Raw genomic sequence first — 22546 nt, 5'->3', positions numbered from 1 at the left:
TTCAAAGAATTATTTGAAGGACTTGAGTTTTATTCTTGTGACAACTCAGTTTATGACTTTTTTTTTTTTAAACATACCTTTTTCTTTACTAACAACAGACGCTGCCTGTTCCACTAATGTCATAATTCTCAATAGTTTAAGCCTGTCCATTGGATCACAATTCAGTCTCATCTTAATCCCCTGTAATTGGCAGATGGTCTGGCTGGAGCAATCTTGACACCGAGTTTATGAATTGACCTTTTTCATTGCATTTCTATTGACGTGCCCCAGGTGATGCCACAAATTTGGGTAATTTGCATGAGAGCAGAACAAGAACAGAGTTGCAGAGAACAGACTGGCAAGCAATGGATAACTCTGTAGGCTTATCCTTGGTCACAGAATATATACGTCCATCGCACTGACATATTAACATGTGTTAATGACTGCTGAGGAAGGCCAAAATGGTCCCATCCAGTATGCCCAGTAATTGCTGCTCTGTGCAGGTACTTCCCATGCAGTAATGTCATTTTTAGGCGTAACAGAGTTTACTTCATCTCTTCAGCCACTAGAGATCCTTCTGTGTTCGCCCTACGCCCTTTTCAATTCCATTACCATTTCTGTCGTCAGCAACTCCTCCAGGAGGCATTCCATGCATCAGGTACAGAAATTAGAAATCGAAGAGCTCATCACTAGTTATGCTCTTTGAAATGGAGAAGGAATCTTAGGGGTAGATTCCCCTGATGTTTTCTGCCTTGAAAAGACTGGAAGATATTTTCTTGATAAATCTGGATGAACATCTTATATATATTATTATGCATCTATTCCTCTCCCCTTTCTCTTCCACCTCCAAGTTCCAGCAACCCGCGTTCAATGTAACTTATCTCTTCTCTCCCTCCCCCTCCAGTAGCCCCCAGCTTCGATTAATGTTAAAGTTCTCTTTACCCTTGTTCAATGTAAACAGATATGACATGATACCCTTCATGAATGTCAGTATAGAAAAGGTTTAAATAAGACAGTTGATGACCCTCTCCCTTAAAAAAAAAATAAAAGCTGTAAACTGAAGAGGTTTACAGCACGGGCCGTACTTTCCACCTCACTCAAAAGAGATATCTTGCCAAGTAGAAATGCTAAAGCTGCAAGTGTACTCTACTAGTAAGTAAAAAGAACCAAACCCACGAATAGCTTGAAAATTACAAAGTATCAATGTATTGAAATCTTGCTATTAGAAAAATAAGGGACTTATCTAATATAAAGTGACCATCATATAGGACTTGTTTGGTCTATATCGTGCGGTCAGCTAACTACTGGGTCTTAACATCTTTAATGTTGCACGAACGCGGTGCTGTAGGCTACCTGCTGTTGCAACGTGTCGTACCCATTAGCTGACCGCATGACACAGACCAAATAAGTCCACAACAGTCCATATATCAGGACCCTGACATTCAATCGATTTGATTCCCTGAAGGAGCGGTTTTCTCCAAAACATTGCAGTGTTGGATAACGGACAATAAGAGGCTTGATAATATAGTGGACTTCATTCAGATAAGTGCATCGATAGCTTTTAGATAAAGCATCTATAAATCCAGAAAAATTGTTCATATTAAGTGACCAAGGATTATAAAGCCCTAGCACTTACACAGGGCTTATTTAAAAAGTCAAAAGCAGCCCAAAGTGCTATATGATGGTCACTTTATATTAGATAAATCCCTTGTTTTTCTTATAGCAAGATTTCAATACATAGCTGCAAGTGTAGCATACTAATCCATCTGCATACTTCTCTTAGCTGCCTCAGAGAGACTCCAGAAGTCACCACAACACACCTGCTCCCACCCCACATTCCTCGAGCAGCTGGCCAGGTACTAGGGAGGTTGCAGTCCTCTCCATTTCCTATGGCTCTACTATATTATCAATCTCTCACCTGCCATCTGTACTGTCAACTGCTCTTGAACTTCAAAGTTTTCTTCCTTTCATCCAGCCATTTCTACTCTCCCTAACAGCATTCTCATCCTTGTCCGTGCCATCACAACTCTACCTCTTTTGCGTATTCTCCTGCTCCTCCTACTCTCACCCGTGATTATCAATCCCATCCAAGGCAACTTTCACCTCATCAGTGCATATCAAATAGTTACCCCTCCAATGTTATCACTACTTCCCTTTTCCTTCACTCTTCTGTTCCTCTCTCATGCACCCTGTGGAATGCCCCCTCTAATTGCAAGAAGCTTGTCTATATTCATCATGACCTCTTTTTCACTCTGTTCATCTCCCTTGCCTGAGAATGCCTTGGCATTCTCCTGAGGACTCTGCTTCAGTTGTGCTCTCTTTTCTCCAACATACCTAAACACTAGATCAGGGTGGTGGTGTTGGACGGCTGCTCTCCCTCTTCTGTAGGTTAACCCCCTCTTCCATCTTAATACCATTCTTTCTTCCTTTGAGATCCACTCCATCCGCCTATTCATCCCACTACTTCTCCAGGTAGCTGTCATTTATCAACCATCTCCTCCTTTTTCAAGGACTGATTCTTGGTTTTCGTTTTTCCTTGACCTGTCTTCCCCTTCCATTATTCTTGGTGACTTATCTCCATGTTGATAACTCCTCTTATCCTTATGCCTCAAAACTCCTTTCCTTAACCTCGATTTGATTTCAAACTCTGCTCTAGTGCCCCTAATCAAGCATGGCCACTGCTTTTACCTAGTCCTTTCCAGTCTCTCAGACTTCTCCATCTCAGCTCTTCATATCCTAGACCATCACTGATAACTTTCACACTAAAAGCCACCCTTCCCCATAGCCTCAACCAATCATCAACACCTTTAGAAATCCCCAAGCAGTCAACCTTTGTATCATCTCCACCACAGTTTCATCTCTCCTTTCCTCCAGTACATGAGTCAGTGGATGAAGCAGTTTCTTCTTAAAACACTATACTTTCCTCTGCTTTACACACTCACCCATCCTGTAAGATGCACCAAACCATAGACATGTCTCACCCTTAGAATTTGTTTCCTATGTCCTGTGCCCACTCTGCAAATGTCTCTGGCTAAAATCCCATGCAGACCTCATACATTTCAAACTCATGCAGACCTCCTTCCAGTCTGCTATTGCATTTGCCAAGCCAGATTACAACGTCCATCTGACAAACTCTCTTGCAGTCTATTTTCAGTCTCTTTGCCACACTCAAATAGTTTGCCTACCTCCCCCCACCCCTTCAATTACTGCCCAGACTATGGCTGATTGCCTCCTTGACAAGATTCACAAATTATTCTTGAATTCTCAACCAGGTCACCACCTCCTCCCCCACTTCTTTCCTCTACCCTTTCCCTAAGTTTTGTCACTCCTTTTTTTGAGGTTACAATGAAAGAAATCGCCCATCTTCTCTCCTCCTCCAAAGTCACTACTTGTTCCTCTGATACCATTCCTACCCAGATCCCTTCCGTCACACCCTTAATCTATCATTTTCTACTGCTACTGATCCTGCTGCCTTCAAACAAGCTGTGCTCACTCCACTCCTCAAAAAAACCCTAATTGGACCTTACCTGCCCTGCCAGCTATTGTCCCATCTCCCTCCTCCCTTTTGCTTCCAAGCTACTTGAACATGCTTTTCACTGCTTCTGTCTTGACTTTCTTTCATCTCAAGCCATTAATCTACTTAATCCACTGGTTTTCTCCCTCTATATTCCACAGAAAAAGCCCTTGCTAAAAAGTCTCCAGTGACCTATTTATTGATAAACCAGAGGCCTATACTCAGTCCTTATCCTCCTTGACCTATATGCTGTTTTTGGCACTGTTGATAAGCTTAATACTCTGTCCTCATTTGGATTTCAGGACTCTTTCCTGTCTGCTCCTCTTCTAACTTCTCCCTTTGCACTTTTAGTGTTTTCTCTGGCAGATCATCTTCTACTGACATCCTTCTATCAATTGGTGTGCCTCAGCTCTCTTCTCTATGTACACAAATTCCTTTGGTGCTCTGATTTCCTCTCTCTTTCAATACCATCTTTATTCTGACAATTCTCAGATCTACCTCTTTTCACTAGAAATTTTATCAGGAATCCAATCCCAGATCTCAGCCTACCTGACTGACATTGTTGCCTGGATGCTCCACCACCATGTTAAAGATCTCTGTCTTGGCCATGTTGAGTTTATCTTTCTGCCCAAGCTACTTCCAATCTTTCTTCATTTCTGTTGATAAAACTAATCTTCCCAGGCCCCTCAGCCCATAACCTTGAAGTCTTCTTTGACTCCTTTCTCTCCTCTTCTACATGTATCCAAAACACTGCTAGAAGATGGAATTTTATCTTATACTGATAAATATACTTTCCTTGAGTCCTGCTAGACCAATCATTACTTATGGGAGTCCCCTCCACCACAGTTGCTGCGACAGAGGACAAACCTTTTTCTCCCTTATGATGCCATAAGGGAGAAATAGAAAGTGTGGCTCTAGGTAGTTGCCAGTAACCTGTCAAAGATAGAAAGGGACAATTGCCTCCAATTCAATTGAGGATGAATCAAATGATTTAAAAAATAAAGAATAAAAAAATTTGCATTGCAGAAAAAAAATCCCCCGATTCACTCTGGCTGCCTGTGTTTTATATGTCTAGTTTTCTTGGGTTTTTTGCAATCCCTTTCTCCCCCCCCCCCCCCCCTTTTTTTCTTTTAGGACAGCATGAAGTCTGGAGCTCTATTCTCCTTAAAGGGAAAGGTATACAAGACAGTATCAGGGAGAAGTCCTGTGATTCCTGTCTTGTGCTATGATCTGGCAGCACCATACTCCTGGCGGGGGGGGGGGGGGGGGGGAACGGGACTGCTTGGTGTAGCAGGACTAAAGGAAAGAAAGTCAGGCAAGATAAAAATGTCACCTTCCTTATCCTTCTATTAGACCAGCCATTACTTATGAGAACACCAAAGCTGCTACTCCCTTGAGTGGGAGGAAGAGGGTACTTCCCAAAGAACACCTGTGCTGAAGGCTGCTTCTGACTTGGCCAGGATGTCCAGTCTATAATGTTTGGTAAATAGTAACCTAGTAAATGACGGCAGATAAAAACCAAAGAGCCATCCAGTCTGTCTGCCCAACAATTTGCTTTGGATAGCAACTGTCGCTCCATGTAGCTTACCCCCATGCCTATTGTTAAGGGTAGTAATTGCTGCACTGTGCAAGTTTCCCCTGCAGAAATGTTACACCTAAATGAATGCAATGAGGAGGTTGCTCTGCAGATCTCTTTACGTCTACCTTTGATACCTCTGCTTAAGTCGTCACCTGGGCTGTGGTGAAATGGGACTCGAGACCATGAGGCACTTGTTTTACTCTAAAGGATGTATACTGAGATAGTAGCTAGGTGGACTAAGGAAGCATTTGTGGCTTAGAAGCTGCTTCTCCTTTCCGTGGGCCCTCTGTGCAATGCAAACACAGCCTGTCCGTTTTCTGGAAAAGATTTGTGACTTTGAGAGTCCTCAATAGCAGATGTCTGACATCCAGAAGGTGCAGCTCTGGATTCTCCTTACATTTCTTGCTGCTCCTAAAGGCCAGTAGGGAAGTCTCCATTCCATCTAAAAATCGGGCGATATTACTAGGGATGTGCATTCGTTATTTTGACTATAGGGAATTTCGTATGAAATTCCCAAAAATGTCATGGATCAGCAACACCAAAAACAGATTCCATTTTCCTCGAATTTTCAGGGGAAAAAAATAAAAATTAAAAAAATTAAAAAAAAAATTGTTTTTCGGGTAAGCGCACACTAACAAAAACCGTTAATTGGTTACTTTTTTGTTAGTTTTTGTTAGTACGTGCTAACAGGAATTAGCACACACTAACAGGAGTTAGTGCGCGTTAACTCCCGTTAGCACACATTAAGCCGAACACCGATTTTTCACGAAATAAAAACACACTGATCCGTGGGAAAACAAGATTTTCCCGCAGCCACACGAACCCAAAAGCGAAAACGACCGGGCACCTAATGCACATCTCTAGATATTACCTTAGGTAGAAAGGAAGGGACTGGTCAGAATGTGACCACATCCACAGTGTTTGTTTAGTTATTTTAAAACATTTTTTTTCCCCACCTATAGTGGACTTGCCATGCTAAACAGATTACAATAATTTTGAACATATCGAACATAGTTAAAAACAAACCTGAGTGGCATACTTCCCTTACTCAAAACTAAAACACCGACTCTACCTCGAGCTCATCCCATCACAAAAGCTTCTTGAAACAGTAGAGTCTGCAAGCAATATAAGGGTGTATGTTGTCTGGACAAGACTGCCTGCTCCCTCTCTCTTCTGAAGGATAATGGCCGTACTACGGAAACTTATCACTTTTTACCTTGTGTGTGATCCGAAAATCAGACTGCTTTGTTTTCAGATATTTCAAGCTTAGCAGTTAGAATAAGAAACACATGCCTCTAACGTCCTTGACACAGCACAGGTTTATTCTGAGTAAAGCTCTGCATCATAAACATATCAGAGATGTTAACTTGCTTTGGGAATATTAATAAATATAAATTAGCTAACCATCCCCACAATCTTAGAGATTACCTTACGTTTCACACTGGAAAGTCTCTGGCTGGATGTCACAGTGACAGTCTTTGCAGAAGAGAGCTTGCGGTCTTGTTCCCTGGACACTTGCCGGGTTAAGGAGGCTTTTCTCAGCCCTGGAGAAGAGCAGCCAGATAACAGGAAGGACTTCTAGGACACAGGACTCTAGGACACAGGAGCTCTAGGACACAGGAGCTCTAGGACACAGGAGCTCTTCTGCCTCGCTGTAGGGAGAGGCAGGAGTGATGCCTCGGGTGTCTTCTGCTGGTGTGTATGGAATTCTTCTGCCGGTCACCCCCTCCCCCCACCCCCACTCCTGAGTCCTCTCCCCAATTGCTTTTATTAGCCCAGACATGCATATGTAAACAACTCATGCATAGTCAGACAGAGGGGTGGATGGTGTTGCCTCTTTATTTCAGAGTGCTGGCCCCCCTCTCTCCCATCAGGGGGAAATCACTGCTTCTGCCGCATGGCGACTCCAGACCAGGTTCTGATCTTGGTCCCTCAACTTCTTGACCTACGAGCTGTCTTGCAGTGTCAGCACTTTTCTGTAAGCTGACCTGTCTGAAACTCGCACTTCAGATGAGCTGTTTTACATTTCTGGACAGATTTGAGCTTTTCTATCCCATACACCTGGGCAGCTTACTTCATTTGTATTATGCTTCTTTAATTACCTTTGCCTTTAACTTTCTTCCAGCTCTTAAGCTTCCCAAGTTTTTTACTCCTTGTTAAATGTAACTTTACCTTATTCACTTCTCTTGTTAATTACTTTTATTTATTGCTTCAGTTATACCCTTGTTTTATGTAAACCGATCCGATATGGTTTTTTACTATGAAGGTCGGTATAAAAAAGTGTTAAATAAATAAATAAATAAATTTGCAGAGAAAAGCTATAGCCCTTAAGTCAACAGGCAGATCTGATGAGGCACTTTTGACCAGAATGACAATATGTGCCCAGGTTATCTTGTTTTTCTTTTGAAACCTACATGTCTGTCCTTTATATGAAATCTGTGTCCCTCTTGTGGAGACAGTATTCATATTTGGTTGCATAAAGTAGTGAAACATCTGATATCTCCTACAGGTCTTACAAAACAGCTCTCTCATCTAAACTTCTTAAGGATTCAGAGACGTCATTCCATAAAGATGGACCTAAGACAGAAAAAGCCCACTTCCTAGTTTCTTAAACAGCCTGATTTGACTGATGGAACTGAAAACCCTTTTTCCTCTGACTGAAGAGCGAGACAAACTGTAGGAAGGGCCATTCATCTTTAGGAGATTTAAAACCATGACAAGGATTTTACATTTAATATGCTGCTGGACCAAGAGCCAATGCAATTATTGCAGCAAAGGAATTATATGCTCCCAAGGTCTACCTCTTAAAGCAAGTTGGGCAGCAGAGTTCTGAAGAACTTGAATGACTTTCTAGCTAGAAAAAGGGAGTCTAGCATAAAAGCAAGTTGCATTAATCTAATGTTAACACAAATGCTTGGACAATAGTATAGAAATCATTCCTGCTAAGATATATCTCAAGAGGTGCAAGAGCTGCAACTTAAAATAACCTGGATCATAAAACCATTTGAATTTGTGATTGAAAAAGGTAAAAAAAAATGAGATTCAAAGTGAAATCCTAAATTCCATTTGCTGTCTTTAACCCCTTTCAGGATGAGAAACACAATACAGTAGGCTCACTGACGAATATTATTTGGGGTGGACCGGAAAGGGGTTAAACTGAATCTATAGGCAAGGAGAGAACCCTCATGGAAGAGACATGGCTTGGCTGTTAAGAAAAAGTAAAGAGCTTCCATTTTTGCTAAACTCAACAGCAGATTATCATCAGTTAATGAAGATTTAACAGTAGTCAGACATATTATAGGAGCTAACTCAAATGGCAAGAAAAGGTCAGATAAGGATCCCGACAGGACTTATGAGGGAGTTTATAGGAAACATCTTTAGACTATCTTAAGGGGCTGGGCGCAGCTGTCTCACCCGCCAGACCCACAGAGAATCCTAGGTGAGGGAGTCGCCCCTCACCAGAATAGAAGAACTCAGGGCCTAGAAGGGTTAAACAGGCTCCAGGGAGAAGGCAAGAAGCCACTGTATGAGAAACCTCCTGTGTGTGATGTCTGTTACCTGAACTTTTAAGGTGAGCTGCAACATTTGTTTGTTTTGCACTTAGTTTTTACTGTAAATAAATTACACAAAAAGGGAAACAGCCAGAGTCTGCCTCCTTATTTCTTCTGGCTATTTTGAAGTAGCTTTCTCAGAATAAACCTGTGCTGTGTCAAGGACGTTCCAGGCATGCGTTTCTTATTCTAACTGCTAAGCTTACAGATTCTGCTGTTTCAAGAAGCTTTTGTGATGGGATGAGCTCGAGGTAGAGTCGGTATTTTAGTTTTGAGTAAGGGAAGTATGCCACTCAGGTTTGTTTTTAACTATGTTCGAAATGTTCAAAATTATTGTAATCTGTTTAGCATGGCAAGTCCACTATAGGTGGGGAAAAAAAATGTTTTTAAATAACTAAACAAACACTTGTGCTTACGGGCCGCCGCGAATCCCAAGTCGCAGCGGCCCGAGAAGAGGAAGAGGCCCGGTAGCAGGGCCGCCGCGGTCCGAGAAGATCAGGGCCGCTGCAGAGCCCATCCTGCGATGACCCACGAAGAGGAGGCCCAGAGGTGAGAGAGAGGCTGAGGGTCTGTAGAGTGTGTGTGTGTGTGCGTGTATGAGATGAGTTGAGAGATTGTGTTTGAGAGTGAGGACCTGAATGTTTGCCGAGAGAGCATGTGCTTGAGCAAGACAGCATGTGGGGGGGGGGGGGGGGGGAGAGAGAGAGAGAGAGCCTGTGTGTGAGAATCAAGACAGCATATGCCAGTGAGAGATTGTGTGTATGAATGAGAGAGAGCATGTGAGAGTGAGAGCCTGTGCGAGTGAGAGAGCGCCTGGGTGTGTAAGTCAGACAGCATGTGTCAGTGAGAGATTGTGTTTATGAATGATTGTATGAGAGAGCATGTGAGAGTGAGAGCCTGTGCGAGTGAGAGAGCGCCTGGGTGTGTAAGTCAGACAGCATGTGTCAGTGAGAGATTGTGTTTATGAATGATTGTATGAGAGAGCATGTGACAGTGAGAGCCTGTGTGTTTGTGAGAGAAAGAAATGCATGTGAGAATGAGAACCTGTGTGTTTGAGGGAAGAAGATGGAGAGAAAAGAAATAGAAAAAAAGACAATATAAAAGGAATTGGCAAAAAAATAAGAAAGGGAAGGTGGAAAAAAAAAACCTGTGACCAACCAATTAGAAAACTAAGATCAGACAGCAAAGGTAAAAAATAAATTACTTTTTAGTGATTGGCACATGTAATCTTTGGGAATGTGCGAGAATAGCACTTTCTCTATGGATCTCACAATGTACGAGATCAGCATGGAGAAAGTGGAAGCCCACAGGGCCTGCACAGAGGAGGCAGCAGAATGGGCTTCAGTGTCAGTAGCAGCAATCGGCACCTCCCCAATAGCCATGTGGCAGCAGTGACAGTAGAGGAATGAGAGAGGTCCCAAGGTTGTTGGCAAAAGAATGAGAGGGGGTCTGCCTTTAGTGTGTGCATGTTTATGAATGGGACTCTGCCTGGGGGTGTATGTGTGTGAATGCATGGGTGCCTGCCTGAGGGTGTGTCTGTGTATGAGAATGAATGTGTGCATGCCTGGGGGATGGGGAGGGAGTGGTGTGAAAATGAATGAATGGGAGCCAATAAAAGAAACAGACTGACAGATGAAGTTTGTAACTCTTGCTTGGGCTTGAATTGTACGAAATACCAACCTTCAATTGAAGATTTAGCCAATGAAATTCAGCAAAAAAAAGTCCTTAAGCAGGTAAGGTAAAGAATTATTTGTTTTTGCTTTATTAATAAATACAGTATATATATTAAAATTATAATTGTTATTAGAGCTACAAATATCACAAAATTATGGATTTTTCTAGAAGTGACACACCACCCGAGTTATGCTCGGGTTTTTTTTATGAATTTTGACACACTGAGCTCAAAAGGTTGGCCATCACTGGACTAAGCATTTCGTTCTCTAACGCACACCCAGAGTTATAATAAAGCACAGCAGCATGCTTCAGGCTGTATTCAATACACAAAGTCAGGACACTTGCCTGGATGAAGTAACTTTAGCCTATGAAGAACAATCTCCCTAGAGCTATTAAGCTTGAAGCTCCTTGAAACACGTATCCATCCACTTGTCTTGTTCTCATCACAGAAGCCATCTGCTCTCGCAGTGCTTCGAGTTTGTATTACAGCTAGGCACCTGGAGAGAGAGCTCCCATGCGCTAGACATGGCCCTTTTTTTGTCAATATCAACTACAGGAGAAAAACTAAACAAACCAAACAAATGCTAGAATTTACCATCATGTTCTGAATTTTGCAAAACAAGTGTGTGATTTATGTACATATGCGCATATATATATATATATACATACATATATATACATACATACATACACTCACACACATACTTAATCACACATTTAAACTATTAACAGCATGTAACACCGTAAAAAAAAAAAAAAAAGATATGCAATTCAAAATCTTTGTCCTGTACCCCCCTCTAATTTTTCATAGATGGTAATTTCCTTTGGTTTTCCTGCATCATGAGACTGCATTTTCCCCTCACTGGATATATTATACCCTTTGGATCTAATATTTGGCTTTCATCAAGTCTTTTCTTTTGCTGAAATCCAGAACAGCTGTATTAATGTAACTATTTGATACACTGGTTGGAAACAAAACCTTCACAGTGCAAGCTTGATACAGGCTGCCCATTCTTTTCCAGGAGTTAGTGTGCAGAAACCCTTTTTTAAAAAAATAAAGGGAGTTTTTCTCCCATCCTACAAGACCCACTACACAGCAATGACTCCTTAAAATTAAGGCTTTACAGGTGATAGTGGATAGGACGGGGCAGTACTCACCGACTACCATGATGTTCAGCTCAAATCCCTGTTTCATGGCTTTTCGCCTCATCTGCTCCAGGATGGCATCAATCCCTACATAGCCAAAATCAGAGGCTGGCTTCTCGCTTCGCGTTGGCAGGGTCTGCTTGAGGCTGGAGTCTCTGGCTGTGTCAGTCATGCTGCCCGTAGAACCGTAAACAGTCTCTATGCCTGCAGAGCAAAGGAAAGAGAAATCAGAAGCCCAAACAGACAAGTGGTTTGAAGAGCAGAACAAATTATTAGAATGCCAGTTTTTGCTTAAATCATGCAGAAGAATTTGATCTATTGACAACGAAACAAAATACCGTATTTTTCGCTCCATAAGACGCACCTGACCATAAGACACACCTAGGATTCAGAGGGGTAAAATTAAAAAAAAAAATAAAAATTGTGCTAAACCGGCTCTGCGTCTGGGCGTCTTATGGAGCAAATTAGGGGAGTGCATAGCTTTTTTTTTCCTCCCCATTTTGTTTTCGGGTCTGGGGAGGGCCATTTCGGTCCACTCCCCAGATCAGAAAACTTTTCTTTCTCTGGGATCCCCTCCCCCCCAAAAAAAAAACCCCATCCCAACCCTTTAAATTAACAACCCCCACCCTCCTGACTTCCCCAAGACCTGCCGACTTAATTTACCGCAACCTCCCACCCTCCTGACCCCCCCCAAAACCTGCCAAACGTCCCTGGTGGTCCAGCGGGGGTCCAGGAGCGGTCCGGGAACGATCTCCAGGGCGTGGGCCGTCGGCTGCCAGTAATCAAAATGGCGCCGAAGGCCCTTTGCCCTCACTATGTCACTGGGACCGACCGCTGGATTGGTCGGTTCCAGTGACATAGTGAGGGCAAAGGGCCGTCGGCGCCATTTTGATTACTGGCAGCCGACGGCCCACGCCCTGGAGATCGTTCCCGGACCGCTCCTGGACCCCCGCTGGACCACCAGGGACGTTTGGCAGGTTTTGGGGGGGGTCAGGAGGGTGGGGGGTTGCGGTAAATTAAGTCGGCAGGTCTTGGGGGAGTCAGGGGGGGGGGGTTGTTAGATTTTTGTTTGTTTTTTTTTATATTCGCTCCATAAGATGCACATACATTTTCCCCCCACTTTTGGGGGGAAAATAGTGCGTCTTATGGAGCGAAAAATATGGTAGATTGAGTTTTGGCTGCCATGAATGGGGACGACTGACAAATTTGTTTAACATCGGCTTGCTCTACTAGGATTAAGAATATACCAAAGTCCTAATTTGCAACAATGGGGCTAGGCAAACTGTGGTCCTTGAGTGCCACAAACAGGTCTGGCTTTCAGAACATGCCATACTGAGTCAAACAAAGGGTCCATCAAGCCCAGCATCCTGTTTCCAACAGTGGCCAATCCAGGCCATAAGAACCTGGCAAGTACCCAAAAACTTAGTCTGTTCCATGTTACTGTTGCAATTAATAGCAGTGGCTATTTTCTAAATCAATTTAATAGCAGGTAATGGACTTCTCCAAGAACTTATCCAATCCTTTTTTAAACAAAGCTACACTAACTGCACTAACCACATCCTCTGGCAACAAATTCCAGAGTTTCATTGTGCATTGAGTGAAAACGTACGCTCTCAGATTAGTTTTAAATGTGCCACACGCTAACTTCATGGAGTGCCCCCTAGTCTATTATCTGAAAGAATAAATAACTGACTCATATTAACCCGTTCTAGACCTCTCATGGTTTTAAACACCTCTATCATATCTCCCCCCCCCTCAGTTGTCTCTTCTCCAAGCTGAAAAGTCCTAACCTCTTTAGTCTGTCCTCATAGGGGAGCTGTTCTATCCCCTTTATCATTTTGGTTGCCCTTCTCTGTACCTTCTCCATCGCAACTATATCTTTTTTGAGATGCGGTGACCAGAATTGTACACAGTATTCAAGGTGCGGTCTCACCATGGAGCGATACAGAGGCATTATGACATTTTCCATTTTATTCACCATTCCCTTTCTAATAATTCCCAACATTGTTTGCTTTTTTGACTGCCGCAGCACACTGAACCAAACGATTTCAAATGTGTTATCCACTATGATGCCTAGATCTCTTTCTTGGGTGCTAGCTCCTAATATGGAACCTAACATTGTGTAACTATAGCATGGGTTATTTTTCCCTATATGCATCACCTTGCACTTATCCACATTAAATTTCATCTGCCATGTCGATGCCCAATTTTCCAGTCTCACAAGGTCTTCCTGCAATTTATCACAATCTGCATGTGATTTAACTACTCTGAACAATTTTGTATCATCTGCAAATTTGATTATCTCACTCGTCGTATTTCTTTCCAGATCATTTATAAATATATTGAAAATTAAGGGTCCCAATACAGATCCCTGAGGCACTCCACTATCCACTCCTTTCCACTGAGAAAATTGTCCATTTAATCCTACTCTCTGTTTCCTGTCTTTTAGCCAGTTTGTAATCCACGAAAGGACTTGGCCACCTATCCCATGACTTTTTACTTTTCCTAGAAGCCTCTCATGAGGAACTTTGTCAAACGCCTTCTGAAAATCCAAATACACTACATCTCCCGGTTCACCTTTATCCACATGTTTATTAACTCCTTCAAAAAAGTGAAGCAGATTTGTGAGGCAAGACTTGCCTTGGGTAAAGCCATGCTACTTTGTTCCATTAAACCATGTCTTTCTATATATTTTGTGAGTCTGATATTTAGAACATTTTCCACTATTTTTCCTGGCACTGAAGTCAGGCTAACCGGTCTGTAGTTTCCCGAATCGCCGCTGGAGCCCTTTTTAAATATTGGGGCTATATTAGCCACCCTCCAGTCTTCAGGTACAATGGATGATTTTAATGATAGGTTACACATTTTTACTAATAGGTCTGAAATTTCATTTTTTAGTTCCTTCAGAACCCTGGGGTGTATACCAACCCATCCAGGTGATTTACTACTCTTCTAGGTTCACCGTGATTTGTTTCAGTCCATCTGAATCATTACCCATGAAAACCTTCTCCTGTATGGGCACCTCCCCAACATCCTTTTCAGTAATCACTGAAGCAAAGAAATCATTTAATCTTTCCGCGATGGCCTTATCTTCTCTAAGTGCCCCTTTAACCTACGAAGCCTACTCCAGTAGCAGGCGAATGCACTCTAACAGGACACACTGGAGCTTCACCTTTACCAGCTGTCTCCCCCGCAGGTTGAGCCCTTGGGTTCCGGTGGCCGGCAGGTCTAACACGGGTCCCTAGCGCGGAGACAAGAGCAAGAGTCCAATAGCACACCGGGGTCAGGATAGGCAGATGGAGTCAGAGATAGACCAAGGTCAGGGCAGGCTGTAAACAGAAGTGGTCAGATCCAGAAGGTCAAGCCAAGGGAGGACGAAAAAACACTGAAGAGACTGGACAAGATGAATGAGACAAAGCTGGATGAAGAATCAGAAGACAAGGACAAGGCAGGAGAAGGCAAGCTGAAGATGCAGGAACTCTAAAATAAGGGCAAAATGCACTGTAAAGCTGGAGACCCACTGCTAAGGCATGGGATTGCTGCGGGGCCTTGGCTTAAATAGTCCAAGAGGTTGACAGCTTAAAGTGTTGCTCAGGGGTTCCCACCACTGCACGCCTAAGGGAAGTTCAGGTCACAGTAGCATGGCAGCATGGGATGCTGGGTCCAATGGCATTCCTGCCAGGCTGTGTCTGGGCTGACAGGGGAGAAGGCGGCATAGGAAGCAGACTCCGGTGGCTTTCAGTTGCACTGACTGACCAGCATTGGGGGCAAGTGTGGCAGTTTGCGGTGCCTACCTGCGGGCCACTAATCTTAAACGTTTTGTTAAAGCAGAAGACACCTTCCACTAAGTGTCAGACACACCACTACAGTCCTAATTCCTTTTTACCTTATCTGCCAGTTTCTATGGAGACAGTGAAGTCAATAGTAAAAGGACACTTTGGTGACCCTCCCCTTATACCAGTGACTATTTTATACTACTTATTAGGGATGTGCATTTGTTTGAAACTAATGGGTAAAACATAATGAAAGTCCACATTTCATTTGTGGTCCCCAAAACAGAGGGATCCCACAAATGAGAAGAAAAAAAAAAAAAAAAAAAAAAAAAAGAGTCTCATTCGTTTAAGTTTTCCATTCAAGTCTATGGCTAAGTACTGCTGAGCAAAAAATAACTATAGCAACAAACTCTTGGCTGCGACACCTCACAGCCTCAGAACTGAGGCAGGACAATTTGGCAATGAAACCACATAGAAGAGAAATCATAGTAAAGCATCTTACTAAAATTAGCCTACAGCTGCTATCTGGATCAAATGACTGATGTACTTCCACTGTAAATTCTGAGCATGTGCAAGAAGCAGCCTGTATTGTGTCTCTTATTTCTTGGCAGAGAAGGATGTGCTAGTAGAAGCTCTCAGTTTTAAAATAGCTTTGAAATGTTTGGATTTGGCACTAGTAACGGGCTACTTCTGATCTTTGCGCTGCAATGGTCTTGCTTAGGGATGTGAATCGGGCTTCGGACGATTGAAAATATCGTCGATATTTTCAAAATCATCAGAAATCGGGGGCTCCCGTTTCCTATCGTTTTGGGGGAGGGCGGGAAAAACAGCACGCAAAAATAACCCCTAAACACCCACCCCGACCCTTTAAAACTAATCCCTTTGCTTCCCCCACCCTCCCGACCCCCCCAAAAACATTTTACAGGTACCTGGTGGTCCAGTGGGGGTCCTAGGAGCGATCACCCGCTCCGTCGGCTGCCACTAATCAAAATGGCACCTATGGCCTTTGCCCTTACCATGTGACAGGGTATCCGTGCCATTGGCCGGCCCCTGTCACATGGAGGGGGTACTGGATGGCTGGCACCATCTTTAAAAATGGCATGGGCCATCCAGCGCTCCTACCATGTGACAGGGGCCGGCCAATGGCACGGATACCCTGTCACATGGTAAGGGCAAAGGGCCATCAGCGCCATTTTGATTAGTGGCAGCAGACGGCCCGAGAGCGGGAAATCGCTCCCGGGACCCCCACTGGACCACCAGGTACCTGTAAAATGTTTTTTTGGGGGGGTTGGGAGGGTGGGGGAAGCAAAGGGATTAGTTTTAAAGGGTCTGGGTGGGTTTTTTTTGTTTATCGGCTCGGGCGCAGCCGATAAACAAAACTGCGATCGGGCCAGATGAAGAAACCCACATGTGAATCGGAACCTGAACCGATTCACATCTCTAGTCTTGCTCACTATGACAGAAAGACAGTGCACTACTGCTGATTTTAATTTTTCTCCTCACTGGAGGAGGATAAGTGTGGGTGACAGTGTGGAGATTGCAGTTGTAGCAGGCCTAGTGATTTTTTTTTTTTTTGTCTCTGCTTGACACCAGTGAGGTGAGCAGTACAGAGACCGAAGAGAAGAGTCTTACCAGGTTGCCAGTATTTAACAATATTTGTGTGTGTAGAGTCAGTCAGCAGCACTAGGGCACACAGCACAGTACACATACTGTATATATGCATGTACGAGAGTTCTCCATACAGGTATTACTGTGAGTGAGGGTACAGTCACAGGTGCCAGCTCTATAGGCGCTTGAGCAACCCCCTTCACTGTTTCCAGAGAGGGGTAATGTGTCGTGATCAGCAACCTTAATCATTTTGACAAGTTGTCTCCTCTGTGTACAGTTACAGTATCAAATTCATTTCTAATACCCAAACCCCTGGTGGGCCATACATTTCAACAAATTCATCATGTCAGGAATAGGGAGAGGAGGGATTTCTGGCAGGGTTGGTGAGGGCAGAGGAATTCATGCAAAGGCAATCCAACATTGTAGTGATCAAAAAATGCAGTCCTGCACCAAAATGAAATACTTTAGCCACAGAGTGGCAAGAATGGAAGATAGGTCAAGGCAGGAGAAACTGAAATTTGGAGATTATGTGCCACCACCACTTGTTCCTCTCCCTCATTTTGGAGCAGAGGAAACAAGTGGGAGAGTCAAAGACTGGCAGTAGCAAAGCAGTGACACGGACAGAGGAAGGAAACGTGCAACAGCCAAAACCAGCAGCACGCTCCTCTATGGTTTCTGCATCTGAGGCAGTGAAGGCACTAATTTTACCAATTGATTCTGAGGAAGAATCTTGTTTGGGATTCTCTGAATCAGAAGATATTGAGGAGTTAGTAGCAGAAGAGAATCTGGTAAGATCATTCAATAGCATCTTAGCCTCCAGTGAGGTGATTGGGGGGGGGGAGGGGGGTAAAAAGATGATACAGATTATGTTGAGATCAATCCCCAGGAAGATCAGACAGCACAAGTAAAGAGCATGAGCAATGCCCCTGGCATTCTTCCTCAGGATCCACCTTGGACCTCAACTCCAGTGCCAACATTAGCCCCCCCCAAGGATGTAGAGAAGAGATTGAGAAAGGCATCCCTGATCTGGAGACATTTTAAAATGAGGGAGGAACATATTTTGCTCAGTGTATTCCCTTTAGCAAGGATATCCGTCGAGAGAAGCAAATGGGAATCTCTCACAAATTCTGGTACGTAGCATCACCTTCAGAAGCACTGGCGTCAGGGGTTGGTAGCAGTAGTAGCCTAGGGTCCCCTTCTGCAACTCAAAGTTTGGTTTATTAAAACAAACTTTATATTCTGTACCTAATTATCTCAAAAATTGGTCATGGCAGATAGAGGAAAAAAAAAAAAAAAAAAAGAGTTGAGTAGGGGAAAAAATGATCCCATGGCCCCTTCCACCAGTCAGATGGCAAGCCAGCAGTTCCCAGCCATGCATCAGAAGTAGTGCCTCACCACTGTGGAAAGGACGTGGTGTTCCATGACGCTGTGCCGGGGAAAGAGGCATGCAGCATCTAATGTAATGAGGAGCACTAGGAAAAGGAGTGCACTTGATGACCAGCCCTGCAGGTAGTGGAGAACGTAGTGTTTAAGCATTTGTTAGCCCCAAATTACAGTCCCCTCCTGGCTTACAGTTATTAGGAAGGTCATCCCTACCCTGTACAGCCAGTGCCACAGTCACATCCAGGCACAGCTGGCTAAGGCAGAGGAGAGCAGTATGCATTTCTTCAGTGATATCTGGACCAGCACGAATGCTGTGCACAATGGTGGGACTTGGCTGAGGCAGGGGCAGGCAGCAGCTCTAGTGCTGATGGAGCGTTACAGAGTAGGTGGAGTTTGCTGCACACCCAACTGATGCATAGCCTCCTTACCTCATTTACTATTCTATCAGATGGAGAGTTGGCAGTTAGACAGGAGACAGAGGAGTCTTCAGGCAGACGGTGGTGCAAATACAGTAAAGGCAAATAGATTTTGACACAGATAATTTTTGATTCTCAGAAGATTTTGTACCATCTGTAAAACTGCTTCTTAACCCCCCCCCCACTGCGGATTCCTGTAAAACAGCCAACAATTGACCAATTTCATCAATTTTTGTGGCCTAGGTAATTGAGTCTGTTGTCTATAAACTGTTTTTTTTTAATTTTTGTTTTTATTTTAAAAAGAGAATGAGACCCAAGATTTATTTCAGTATGGCTTTTGCCCTAAACACCGTACTGAAACTCAGATTTCAATCCTTGATGCAATTCAGAGAGGTTTTCACCATGGAACAGGCTTCATGTTAGTACCATTAGATATGTCTACAACATACTATCAGGCCGATACAGTACAGTGGAGCGCACTGTTAACCCACGTTTGGACGCGCGTTTGACGCGCTAGCTTTACACCTTATTCAGTAAGGGGTAATAGTGTGTCGAAAACAGGCGTCCAACCCCCCCCCCCCCCCCGAAACTAATAGCGCCCGCAACATGCAAATGCATGTTGATGGCTCTATTAGTTATTCCCGTGCGATTCAGTAAGTAAAATGTGCAGCCAAGCCGCACATTTTACTTTCAGAAATTAGCGCCTACCCAACGGTAGGCGTTAATTTCTGCCAGCACCGGGAAAGTGCACAGAAAAGCAGTAAACTGCTTTCATGTACACCCTCCGACTTAATATCATGGCAATATTAAGTCTGAGGTCCCAAAAGTTAAAAATAATTAAAAATTTAAAAGCTTAAAAGATTTAAAATTGGCCCGCGGCTTGAAAACCGAATGCTCAATTTTTGCCGGTGTCCGAACCCGTGGCTGTCAGCAGGCTCTCGAACAGACACCGGCAAAATTGAACGTCGGCTGTCAAAGGCGCCGCTCGGGATGCGCTAGTGTCCCTAGCGCCTCTTTGCCGCGGACCCTAATTTAAATTTACTGTATTGCGCACACAGGAGAGTGGCCTGTGCGCACACTCGTCTTCTCTCCCGTGATTTTTACTGTATCGGCCCGAATATAGGTAAAGCAGATATTATTAGACTTACAGGAGCTCTGTGATTACTTTCTCTTTCAATGGTCAAGAGATTCCGGTTTCATTTGAGGTAAAAAACCTTGGCATTTTTTTTTTAATCAAAAGTTACCTTTTATACCCCATATTAAGACAGTAGTTCGAAATTCTTTTCAACATTTTCTGAGAAATATTAACTACATTTGGAGCCACAGGATTTTTGTATAGTTTTGCAAGAACCAATTATTTCAGGGGTTGATTATTGCAGTAGTATATACACTGGCCTTCCTGCTTCGTCCAAAACTCTATAAATACAAAATTCCACAGCTATTTTTTTATCAGGCTCAATTTGATTCGATCATTTTACTCCAATTTTATATTCTTTTCACTGGCTTCCAGTTGAATGGAAAGACAAAGTCTTTTTTAAAAGTGTATAGAGTACTGTATTCCTTCCATTTGGCAGGACAAGGCCTTTCAGATATGCCATCGATCGGCCACACTAGACTTGCTGAATAGAGAGAGTGGCTTTAGCTTGTTTTTTGAAAGGCTCTCTGAGCAAAGAGTGCAAGTACAGCTTAAGCTTTTTGTACAAGGCATTGAGGTTTTGTTTCTGGACATGTGTGCTTTTATTTGTGGCTTTGTTAAAATTATTCTTGTCACTTACAATACCTAAAGTATTTGATTCTTCATGTTAATCTATTGACTTTTTTTTTGCTATTCTATTGTGAACTGTCATGTTAAACCATTTATGTTATGTTATTCAAAGTGATTGCAATTGTTAGGTTATTTTATTATGAACCACTTGGATAAACATTTTACAAGCGGTATATTAAGTTGAATAAATTGAGTTTATTTCCAGAATTTCCATGTGAATAGCAAGATGACAATGCTTTGAAGGTCTTGTTGCCACATGCCTACATACCATGCTACCTTGGGGGGTCTTGCTGCTACGCTACCTACATGCCATGCTCCAGAGAGTTTTCACCTCGGGGGTACTTTTGCCAGTGTGGGTGGCTGCTTTGCACCTCACAGTGTCTTGCAGTCTTCATGCCATCCCTTAGTGCTGCTTTGTCCCTCTATCAGTGCCCGGGTTTTATTTCTGCCACTTTGCTGCTTTGCTTCCCGTCCATGGTGCCTTTAGGATGTTCATGCCACCCTTGGTGCGACTTTGCCCCTCTCTCATGATATCTTGAGCTTCATGCCACTGTTATTGGTGTCTTCTTTTAAGCCTAGGGGCATTCTTGCCACTCCTTTGCTCCTCTGATGGTGCCTTGGAGCAGTGGTTCTCAACCTTTTTTCTGTCGGGACACACCTGACAGATGGTTCTCACATACATGACACCCTGACCCATGATAGTCATGGGGCTAGATGTAAAAGTACAGTTTGCATCCACGGGAACCCCCCTGACCCACAATAATGGATGTGAAGCAGAATTATGATATTCCCCACACAACTCACCCTACAAAAAAAGATGTTCTGGTATCTCAGTAACTCAAACTCCTTCTACTTCCAGGCTCAATAGCCCTACTTATGAAAAGACAGCAGTTTACCACCAATGCATGTCCTCTTGAGAAAACACAACAAATAAGATTGATACAAACGCGTACAGGCTAGTAAAATATCTCATCTCGGTAACAGACACAGAACCGACCTAACATACTCCCAGGATCTTTAGTAATGCACATAAACTAATCCGCACACAGTTACACCTGTATTATGGAATACACTCAAACAGGAGCAACCCTATCTATGAAAAGGCAACACTACAAATATTAAATCAGGTCCTAAAAACCAATACACCTCTTATTAGGAAAACAGAACTAGCAAGCAGCTATAGATTCCCACACAGAAATAACTGTAAAACTATACTAATAAGCAGAATAAATGTTTCAAAACAGCTATGAACAGAATAACATCCAACAATTAAAAATTCATAAAAACTATTAAACATTCTCCAAACACCAATAAAATATTTAAAAAAAGCAGACATCACATAATATTAAATAATTAAAATGGCAGTCAATTAAGAAAAATAAACTTAAAAAGCCACCTTTACTTACCCCCTCCAGCAGCTCTCCCACCCCTCTTCCATGCAGGCCATAGCACACAGCAGAAGCAGCAGTAGAGACTAAGCTCTATACTCATGGTCCTCTTCCTTAGTGCCCATGTCTCTCTCACACACACACCAGTCTCTCATTTCCATGCTCGCTCTCCACGTGCACAGGCTTCTCATTCCCTGAATCACATTCTCTCTCACATTCACACACAGTCTCTCTCTCATGCATGCACACACAGACTTCTCACTCCCATGCTTTCTTTCATTCATACACACCCCCACAACACCAGGCTTCTTACTACCATGCTTTCTCACATACCCAGATTTCTCACTTCCATGCTTTTTCTCTCTCTCACACACATGCCAGTCACCTCCCTAATGTCTCTCACATACACACACACACACCAGTCATCTCCCTGAACAGTCACTTTCATTGTCTCTCTCACACACACACACACACACACCAGCTCTCTGATCAGTTTCTCTCAAATACATTCTCTCACTTACACACAGGCTGGCTGCTTCTCTCTCACTCACTTCCTCTCCCCCTCAACCAAGCACAAATGGTAGCTGCAGCAGCCTCCTCCTCCAGCCCCCGCAGGCCAAGAAAGAAGAATCCCATCGGCCGCGGGAGGCTCATGCTGCTGTCTCCTTTCCCGATTACTGGCTGCTTCGATGCTCGGGGGGCCGATGCTGCTGCTACTGCCGCTACTATTCTACACGGCACGGCTTTCTCCTTACCACGCACCGCGTATC

The 22546-nt window shown here is 43.5% G+C and overlaps 1 protein-coding gene across 7 annotated transcripts in view; it reads right to left on the bottom strand.

The window, feature by feature from the left end:
- The window catches only part of SEPTIN9 (septin 9), a 612883-nt gene that overhangs the window by 84626 nt on the left and 505711 nt on the right, over positions 1 to 22546 (bottom strand). For all 7 annotated transcript variants that reach the window (XM_029600381.1, XM_029600383.1, XM_029600382.1 and 4 more), the window contains one exon: positions 11456 to 11647. In XM_029600381.1, coding sequence (XP_029456241.1) covers positions 11456 to 11647 — 192 coding nt within the window. The remainder of the gene's footprint in view (positions 1 to 11455; positions 11648 to 22546) is intronic.

Source organism: Rhinatrema bivittatum, chromosome 4, assembly GCF_901001135.1.
Source record: "Rhinatrema bivittatum chromosome 4, aRhiBiv1.1, whole genome shotgun sequence".
NCBI lineage: Eukaryota > Metazoa > Chordata > Amphibia > Gymnophiona > Rhinatrematidae > Rhinatrema > Rhinatrema bivittatum.
Note: the sequence above shows the minus strand (reverse complement) of the source record. Positions and strands in the feature narration are given on the sequence as shown.